The 10196-nt window shown below is 34.9% G+C and overlaps 1 protein-coding gene across 2 annotated transcripts; it reads left to right on the forward strand.

Moving 5' to 3' along the window:
- Positions 1-280: 280 nt before the first annotated feature.
- Positions 281-9193, forward strand: LOC145601105 (protein NAR1-like). 2 transcript variants are annotated; one of them, XM_081657045.1, is made up of 12 exons: positions 281-514; positions 1489-1562; positions 2689-2842; positions 4980-5166; positions 5359-5485; positions 5633-5810; positions 5925-5974; positions 6069-6240; positions 6996-7122; positions 7217-7308; positions 7860-8058; positions 8143-9193. In XM_081657045.1, exons 1-11 carry the CDS (start codon positions 389-391, stop codon positions 8010-8012), a joined length of 1440 nt encoding a protein of 479 aa, XP_081513171.1. In that variant the 5' UTR covers positions 281-388; the 3' UTR covers positions 8013-8058; positions 8143-9193. The 2 variants fall into 2 exon arrangements, with proteins under 2 accessions (XP_081513171.1, XP_081513170.1); XM_081657044.1 differs by having other exon boundaries at positions 7860-9193.
- The last annotated feature ends 1003 nt before the right edge of the window (positions 9194-10196 follow it).

A 10196-nucleotide genomic window follows, 5' to 3' on the forward strand; every position in this document is an offset into this window, starting at 1 on the left:
GGAAGGGGTGGGCTGCCTAGCCGGGAAAAATGGAGGAAGGAGGGGAAAACGATAAGGAAGAAGGAAAGGGAAAAAAAAATTAATATTTTTTTAATTTTTTTTAAAAAGAAATATATAAAAAATTCCGACGAATCACTAAGTGACACGTGACATGTTTACTTATTATATCGGTTATCGACAGGACAATGACCATAATGCCCCTAAAGATGGAATTATTAGATAATAATAAAAAATGTGGGATTATTAGCAAAGGTGAAATTCGCGGTTCGATACCTTTCCCAACCAATTTTAATATTTTTTCTTTTCCCTTTTCTTCTCTCTTCTCTCTTCTCCCATTCCCCATTTCCTCTCACCTCGACTCACTTCTACTCAACCGCCGGAAGAAAAGATGTCGGAGAAGTTCTCGGCAACATTGAGGATCGGCGATTTGAACGATTTCATTGCTCCATCTCAAGCTTGTATTGTCGGCCAACTTAAACCTAATCCCACCAAACCTATTGTTAATGATTTCGAGGTTTGTTTTCTTGTTTTTTTTTTTTTTTTTCTTCCGATTTTCTACGAATTACCTGAAACCCTAGGGAGTTTGAATATTGTTATTCTGTTTTTATTTCTGTTGAATTTGATAATTTTGGTGATTTGATGCATGATATTTGTAGAAATATATTTATTCAAGTTTTAATTTTGTTGATGATTAGTGACCAGTTGAGTTTTTGATTTGCGGGAGCAGTTATGTTGGTTAATGTAGTATGGAATTCGGAAATTAAATTATTAAGTTCTTTTGCGGAGGATTTTAATTTTGGAATTGTGATTTTGTTGCTTCTCGAGTGTTGAATTTTGATTTTTGGAGTGTAGAAATTAATGTAGAAACTCACTGTTCTCATTTCGTGTTCTTGGCAATACAAGTTTGAATACTTAGGGAAGAAAATAAAAGATGATGCTGTTGGGTTGACATGTTAGCTGAATTTGAAGGTTATTACTTCTAGGGAGGGGAAGGGTGCTGTTTTTTTACTGCAAACACTTAAATTCATGTTGTTAGATGTATTTGAAATAAAGGATAGATGTAATTGTTTTGTGTGTGATTCTATTTGCGAACAACTGATGGAATTGTTGGTTTGGAAATTAAGTTGAATTTAGTTCTTCTGGTGAGGAATTTCATTTTGGAGCTGTGAATTCGTGGGATTGCCGGCCGTGAGTTGAATTTTGAGAACTGAGGTGGTTTAAGATGGTGTTGTGTGTTTTCTTGTTGTTAGATGCTTCTGGAACAGTTGAAACTTTGGAACGTTATAGGACCAAAGATGTAGTTTTTGTAGTTATGGAAGGTGATTAATAAATTGGATGTAGTTTGTTTTGTTTATTTACTTTTGGTTTCTTTATTCTCACGAGCCTTTACTAGTATACTTCTAAATACTGGTTTAAAGATTTAAACTTTTTACCTTTTTTGGGAGTTCAACTAATAAGTTGCTGCTTTGAATGATCTATTGAGGTTAGAAAAGAGCAAAGGTGGGGCCTCCTGCTGCTTCGGAACCTGTTAAAATTTCACTCAAGGACTGCCTGGCATGCAGGTAACCCTCTAAGAACATTTGTTGTAGGATTGTAAGGAAATTATTAATTATGTTCGTTTAAAATGCCCAATGTTCAGCTTGTCCTGTATGGTGATTTTTTGTTAGGGTTGCAAAGATATTATGAATTATGTAAGTTTAGGGTGTCTAATGTTAGGCTTGTCCTGTTTGTATTTTTTTTGGGTACCCATAATGTCTTTCTGGATGGACCATATGAAGCCCATGGTTTCTCATCTACTTAAAAAAGAAATCGAATATATTTTGAGAATCCTACAACTTTTATTAATTTATTTATGATTGCCTGAAAATAAATATGTAGTATATATCTTGAACTGTCTTGTTGTAGAAGTCTTGCTAATTTGTAAACGTCTTGACTCTTGACAAGCTTGAACTTTACCTTCTATTCTTGATACATAGCATGCCATGTGTGCTGAAATTAGTCAGCCGTTTTGCTGAAGCATGGTTTTAAAAGAATGAGGAAAAGTGGGAGCATAAAGCAGAGTGATAAAGAAAATAATGAGAGGATAGAAGATGTCCGGATCAACTCATTTAGTCTTCAGACTGTTATTGTACTGAATTCTTTTGGTAGTGGGGGAAAGGATTAGATTTTCTGAGAGAATCAGAGCTTTAGAGAGTTAATTTGGAGGAGGGGTAGACATGAAAATGGGAGATATTTCCCAATCCCTTTCTGTTGCTAAAATATTTTCATTGATTTTAGTCTATTTTGTGTGAACTTGTCTTCAGTATGGTTCAGTCAATTGAGTGCTTTAGGTGATACAATCTCTATATATGGTTCTTGCAATAGGTGTCTTGTCCTTTTTTTTAGGATTGTTTATTATTGTTATTTTAGACCATCTATCACCCATATGTTGTGGGAAAATGAAGATACTCATTAAACTCTGACAGGGAATGTTTCTTTTGCTAATCAGTCATTAAAGCAAAGAATTACTATTCCTGGAATGCCTTACATGCTGAACTACATTTTTGCTTTCTGTATGTAGTTTTTCTGTTTTCATTAATCATCAAATCACACAATCATGGCTATGTTAACTAGGTGTAGTGACTTTTATTTTGGGTTATTTATTTATTTTTTTACTCTAATACATTTTATTTCTGTTGTCATATCCAGTGGATGTATAACATCAGCGGAGACTGTGATGCTTGAGAAACAAAGTTTAGATGAGTTTCTGTCAAGTATCAATAAAGGAAAGACAGTCCTAGTATCCATTTCGCCGCAGTCTAGGGCTTCTTTAGCAGCTCATTTTGGCCTCACACCGCTTCAGGTGTGGCATCTTACTTGGTTTTCTTTCCCTTATGGCAGTATTCTTATTAGAGATGGATGGTTAGCAGAACATGCTGTTTTTAAGGGCTGGGACGTTGTTGATTGTTGTGCGTTTTGGTGTCATGGCCATGGATGATTACTGTTTAGCACCTTTGTCCAAGTGTAATTTTCTATGAGTTGTTTTCCTGAGGTTTTGATGATAGATTTCTATTTCGTACGTAATTTTTCTTTATGCGTAAAACTTATTTTTAGAACCTTCCAAAACTATAATAAAATCGATAATTTTACGGTTGAAAGCTCTTGTTGAAATTATTTAGAAGTATTCTTTCACCAAATGCTCAATTGTTGAGGACTGCTCATATATTGGGAGATCCATATATGTATCTCAAGTCTACTTCGTCATTATTTCTCAAATAATGATCCTTGCCCTTTGTATTTTGAAAGAAAGGAGTGTTTGGTAATCTATATCATATTTGTATAATGGGCTCTCTGGGTTCTGTTATTGAAGTTACAATTGTTGCTTTGATTAAGAAGAAGAGTTTAAGCTTCAGCCTTCAGGACATTTTGTATTCCTTTAATAGAATGCTTGATTAATTATATTGCTTGTTACAAATACTCCCTACATTCTCAAAATTACGACTTTCTTACTACACTCTTGTTTCTAGTAATGCATGGAAAAAGCGAGTGGGTGTAAAGAAAGTAGTGAACGGTATAATAGAGATGTGGTGAAAAGGTGGGTGGGTATTAAGAAAAAAGTGAATAAAGTAAGAGAGTGAGTAAAAAAGTGTAAATATTATAGGGTAAGAGATGTAAGATAGTAAGAGAGGTTTTCCAAAGAGGATTAGAAGTAGAAGTAAACGTCTCAAAATTGAAAGTAAGTCGAACTTTAGGGAATAGAGGGAGTATATAAAATTACCTTCTTTTGAGCAAGGTAATAAATCAATTATGATATAGTAAAACTATGAGGTATGCAATATATGAATTGTTTTAAGATGGTAGAACAATGTAAAGTCATGATTTGTTGGGATCTAAATGGAAAAGTCACCCATCAAGTGAGCATGTTTGTATTTAGATGTGAAGGAATGTTTGTGACCCACTAAACTTTTTTCCAAGCATGCTACAAAAATGCGACTCCTTTTTTGTTTTCTCCTAGCCTCGATAGAAATTCGTATTGGACTTAAATGTGAGGGTGAATCACTTATTAGGCTAAAAGCAGGAAACATTTGTGGTAAACAAAGGAGCATTTTGTGTTCTATGGCTCAGCTGCTCCATTTTTCAGTTTTGGATTAAGCTCCCTAGCATGCTTCCAGTTGTAGGTAACTCTACAACAAAAGAGAATGGAGATATTTTTTAGGGTTAGAGATGGAGTTGGTATGTTGGATAGGGCTAGAGTCAGACATGTGCAACAAATCAGCCAAGGCCTCCTATGTTTCTCGAATATTCTAGAAGGAATCCCATGGATAATGTTAGGAATGTTTAGCTTTATTAGTTACAACACTTGCAAGGAAAGTAGAGAAGGGTATAAAAGCCATGTATGAGAGTTATACAGTAAGTAGTGAGGGAAACAATCAGTAGGAGAAATCCCACATTCCCACCCCTTGAAGTGTGGTTAGGTTGTAATTGCATTGTTCATCTTGATCCATATAATAATTTGACCTTAGCTTTTCTTTTAATGCTTCTTGCTTTACTTTTTTATTTTTAAAAAAAAATTCTCTCCAAATATTCAATACTGTTGATATGCTAGATTTCCTGGAAAACTTGATTCTTAACAACTGGATTCAGAGACAGACTTCATGTAGGCATAACTCTTGCTGACTTGTTAGTGCTTCTTTTGTAAACATGGATTTTTTATTGAGAAGTGTGATGTAGACTGGATGACTGGTGGTGTTTTAACTTTACATTGAAGTTATGCTTCTATGTTGCCTATACCTTTATATGTTTTACCCTTTCAACTATGCACTATGCAGTGCTTAAAAAGAGACGAGTAATTTAAAATTTGCAGTTCAGATTCTTTTTTAGTTTCTCCTTTGCCCGCTTCTAGAAAATCATGGATGATTGAATGCTGAGGTGTGGGTTAATTTTGCATTTACTTTGACATTTTTACCTTTTGCTGAGGTCATATTTCTTCTTCCCTTCAGGCTTTTAAGAAGCTCACAACATTTTTTAAGTCCCTTGGAGTGAAGGCTGTTTTTGACACCAGCTGCAGTAGAGATTTAGCGCTTATAGAAGCATGTAATGAATTTGTGGTACGCTATAAGCAAAGGCAGTCTGGTGATGATGATGGGAGTAAGACATCACTGCCAATAATTTCATCCGCTTGTCCAGGTATATATTTTGCTTACCAACACCCCCCGGCCCCTGGTGCAGAAATAAGATTGAAGAAAAGAAAATATGTAGAAATGAATAGAAAGAAAGAGAAAAATAAAATGGAATTAAAGAAAGAAAGAGAAAAGACTAGCTTTACTTTTGAGGGCTTTCTTCATTTGAATGTACCTTTTTTCCCTGTGAAACTCTCAGGATGGATCTGCTATGCAGAAAAAACTCTTGGATCCTACATCTTACCTTACATCTCTTCCGTAAAGAGCCCTCAGCAGACAATTGGGGCTGTCTTGAAGCGCTACCTCTGCCAGAAAATGTCTTTGAGGTAATTTAAACTTTAGGCCCACATCTCCATAAGAAACTAATATTCTTTGGTTCTATGGCATAGTTAAACATAACATTTTTTTTTAAAAAAAAAAACTTGTAATTTTCTTGTCATTTCTCTCTCAGTGGATTAATGGGTTATAAACAGGCCAGATGAAGTTTATCATGTCACTGTGATGCCTTGTTATGACAAGAAACTTGAGGCTGCAAGAGAAGACTTTGTGTTTGAAATGGAATATCCAGATGAAAATAATATACACGGTGATCTAGGGGTAGCAGAGGTGGATTCTGTGTTGACCTCTGGAGAGGTTTTGGAACTAATACAGGTACAAAAAAAAACTTTCAGCTGCTAGTTTCATTTCATATTATTTGTAATGACTCCTATGTTACTGATTATATTTATTTTATTTTATTTTTATTTTTTATTTTTTTGGTGACAGTTAAAATCTGTGGATTTTAGCTCCTTGGACGAATCTCCGCTTGATAAGATGTAGGAATCAACTAACTTTTATGGCTGATGCTTCAATTTGGTATTCTACTGTAGTTGTTACTGATGGTGTACGATCTTTAATTACCACCTTCAGGTTGACAAATATTACTGATGATGGATATCTGTATGGAGTCAATGGAGGTTCTGGGGGCTATGCTGAAACTATTTTCAGGCATGCAGCAAAGGCCCTTTTTGACAAAGACATTGAGGGACCTATAGAGTTCAGAATGATAAGGAATTCAGACTTCCGTGAAGTTATTTTTGAAGTAAAATCTCTCTTTCTAATTTCAGGAATCTTTATGCAAACTTAACCAACTGCATGGATTTTTGTTTGGCAGCTGAAGTGGTTTCTGCAGAATCTTGAATAGCTTGCAGTTATTTCTTTATGCAATAGTTGATATGTGCTTTATTGGTTGGCTCTTTAAGAGGATTCTTTTTTCTTTACATAAGAGTTGAAAAATTCCTTGCACCAGGGTGGATTTTAATTACACTACTGAGATTTTGAAGCCTCAGGCTCCTTCCAATACTATACTCCCTTGACCATCTTCTCGCCTATCTCCTTCAATCCTCTTTTGTTTGTTGCCAGTCGAGTTCGATTCATTTCCTCTTGTTCTGTTTTTCTTTTGCTTCCTCTCTCTTCAATGGAGATGTCATCATGTTCATTATCGCTTAAGGTACAAGAATTTGGTCCATCGATCAATTTTGTGTATCTTCTGGTTTTGGACCTAGAATGAGCTAAAATTTAAAAGTCCCAGATAAGTTAGGATGAGTACCATACAAGAATCTGTTTGACAATCTTCCTTTTGTCCAGTCCAGCCTGGTCCTTTTACATCTTGACTTGTGGAATTTTCACAATATCCCATTCCTGCTACAAGTATACCTTGCTTGTTTTCTTCATGTATGCATTGATTTTCTATATGTACTCAGCACTGCCACTGAGTGGGGATTCTTGAGTTCTGATTTCTCATCTGTAGAATTTTCCTTCCATGTAAAAGATTGACGCTAATGTTTTGAGTTGCAGGTTGAGGGAAAAACTGTCTTAAAGTTTGCCTTATGTTATGGCTTTCGAAATCTGCAAAATGTAGTTAGGAAAATCAAAACTGGAAAATGTGATTATGATTATCTGGAAATCATGGCATGTCCTTCAGGTTAAAATTGTGTTCTTGCTCATCTTGTTTTTATTTTATCTGGTTTGGAATTAGATCAACTGGGACTGTAATTGGATACTTTTTTGGGTTGCAGGTTGCTTGAATGGTGGTGGTCAAATCAAGCCGAAGCCAGGACAGTCTGCTAAAGATTTAATTCAGCAATTGGAAAGTGTTTACATGGAGAATGTAAGGATTTCATTGCTTTTTTGAACTGTTCTTGAATGCTTTAGATGTATCTCTTACAATAAGATGTATTTGCAGTGTGACAAGGAACAAATTACAGTGCATGCATACACATTGACCTTCAGTTTCATATGATGCCATAATGTAACTTCTAGTTTCAGTGTCCTTAATTTGTTGGTTGCTTCACCCCTCCCCTCTCCTTTTTTTTGATGCTGACCTCTTAGTTGGCACGAGATATTTCTTTGGAAGGAAGTCTCGTTTCTTAATGCGAATACTCGCATATCGTTCTCCTGGTTTATCCGTTTATGACTGTATAGTACCTTAGAACCTAACATGGAAAAACTCTGTTATGTGTTCATGTTTGACCTTGCTTGCTAGAATTAGTCACTCAATGGTACATTTCACACTTTTTTAACTTTAGTGCTTATTGATAATTTCTGTCTTTGCTTGTTGAGTTATTTGCAAAGATGTCATTGAAGTTGGAAGATAGCATTTTTGGTTGATAAGTTTTGTCGTTTAGGTACATCTCTGATTGCTGATCCTTATTGTGGCAGGTTTTGGTTGCTGATCCATTTCAAAATCCTGTCGCAAAAGGGTTATATGATGAGTGGCTTGAGAAACCTGGTTCTGAGAAAGCTAAGAAATACCTGCACACACAATATCATCCTGTGGTTAAAAGCATTACTTCTCAGTTGCACAATTGGTGAACTTATTGCCCTGGATTTTGTTCTTCCCAATTGCTGAACTCCGGAGGTTTGCAATTGTGCATATGCTTAGCCTAGAGTGAGTTTTTTTCAGACCTATGGTTGGAATCATATCTGCACTTCATTGATATAGGCTTTACGGAGAAGACCAGTTTTACCAGAGATTCTCCGGGTGTACATAACTGTAGATGTAGTGAGCTCTTTTGTTAATGACAGGAGGCAACTATATAGGAAGATAAGTCCATTTAATCTGAACGCCTTTTTATTCTTTTTCCATAAAATTCTATAATTATACACATGCATCATAACAAGGTTTTTGTTCAGTAGTTTTGTATCATCAACCCATATTGTAAGATGTGCTCTGTATGTTATTTTTTCAACACTCTTGTTCTGAAATAAGATGTGTCCCATTTTTCCTTCTGTATAGTGCGTTGCCGTAAGGGTTGAACTGAAATTAAAGAGCTGGGTCATTGTTTTATTCGATTCGAAGGAATTCCAAAGACAGAGTACAAAAATTACAGACTGCTAGGCAACATAACATAATTTTCCTGCTGCAGGCCTGCAGCAGTGTGCAGTGTGCCAGTGTTATCTCCTCATTTGAAATGATACTGCAAAAGGAAATTTCACTAGTGCGTGCTCTGCTGCCTGGTTTAATGTGACAGTAAGCTGCAGTTGTAAGCTCAGACTGAACTATGGCCTGCAATTTTTAGAACCTGCCTTTTATCCATCAGTGTCCTTACGTTCTGAGCTTCATTGAACTTTCCCTGACCTGTCAATATGTTTGACATCAAAACGACAAAACGCAGTCTCCTCCTTATTCTCTCTCCATATCCTGCATCTTCTTTGATACACACTAAGCTATCTATCTCAACATCTCCATGAAAGTAGCAAGCAACTAAAAGAGTGCGCCAAATTACATCATCATCAATGTCATTAGGAATCTGCAAGGCAATTTCTTCTGCTTCTTTTAGCTTGCCTGCTCGTTTAATATGAAGGTCAGAAGGTGGGAACTAGAAGAATATAGTTGCAAAGGTTTTTGTTTAACGGCGAATAGCCTTAAAGCCCTTGATCTAAATGGCTCTTTTCTCCTAGTCATGTCTTGTTAATATCATTTTTTTATTAGCCAATGTATGTGTATATCAACATTTCTTACATCTTTTTATGGTTGACAATTCACTTTATCATTTCTTTTTTGTTAAACTTAGAACTTATTTAATTTCTTCCTTCATCTACATTGAAACGCGTCAATCAAATAATAGGAAGCTTGTTACTTTAATTTGAGCATTTCAATAAATATTGATCACTAATAATCTTCCCTAAAGCTCTATCTTTTCTTCCAAAAAAATTGATCACTTGTATACAAGTAAGTCGACAACCCTAAATGAAGATAAGAAGCTAATGACATTTTTTTTTATGAAGTGGATTGAACATTTTTATGGCCATCCTAAAAAATTAAAAGATTGAAGGTGACTAAATGAGAAAATGATCACGTGTAAACCATGCAAACTACTCTAGACAATCTAGCTACTACGTTTTTTTTTTTTTTTTTTTTTTTTTTAGTACTACGGATTATTGTTAGGAAAATTTTTAAATTACCACCCAAAAAACACACCTTCTTTGAAATTATCATCAGTTAATTTTTTTATTTTATTTACTTCACTCTTTGAACATTGGACCCTCTTGGCAAATAAATTAAACAATTGATGAAGGAGTCACTAAGAACATAACCCTTTAATTTTTTGTAAAGGTAAATATTTGAATGATTGCACATATGATTGATAAGAACTAACCCTAATAAAAACCTTGTTTAATAACTATAAGAAAATTTACACACGTGATTAATTGAACAATAATCTCTTTCATTAATTAGTAGACTTATAAGCATCTATTACACGAATAAAAAAGAATACATAGAGAGAGTTCAACTAGAATATTGATAAGATTAAACTAATTTCAGCTCAAGAAGACTAGAAGAAAAATTAAACACGAACTACTTAATTGATTAAATCCGCCTCCTACTCTTATTTAGCTTCTTGCTATTAAAGGACTTGTCAGTTTTTCCCTTATAATACTTGCGAATCATAGTAGTTTTGTTTGTGGTTGATCTTGTATTCCCTCGTCTCAATTCACATTCATACTCAAAACCATCATAATCATAATCATAATCCTCGTTTTCTTCCGCATAAC

This window comes from Chenopodium album, chromosome 21 (assembly GCF_948465745.1).
Source record: "Chenopodium album chromosome 21, dcCheAlbu1.1, whole genome shotgun sequence".
NCBI lineage: Eukaryota > Viridiplantae > Streptophyta > Magnoliopsida > Caryophyllales > Amaranthaceae > Chenopodium > Chenopodium album.

What these genes read in the sequence shown, in the direction of transcription:
- LOC145601105 (XM_081657044.1), top strand. Translation starts at nt 389, where the DNA reads ATGTCGGAGAAGTTCTCGGCAACATTGAGGATCGGCGATTTGAACGAT. An exon ending in CTATTGTTAATGATTTCGAG is followed by an intron (nt 515 to 1,488) that starts GTTTGTTTTCTT and finishes TATTGAGGTTAG; the next exon opens with AAAAGAGCAAAGGTGGGGCC. An exon ending in AATCATGGCATGTCCTTCAG is followed by an intron (nt 7,123 to 7,216) that starts GTTAAAATTGTG and finishes TTTGGGTTGCAG; the next exon opens with GTTGCTTGAATGGTGGTGGT.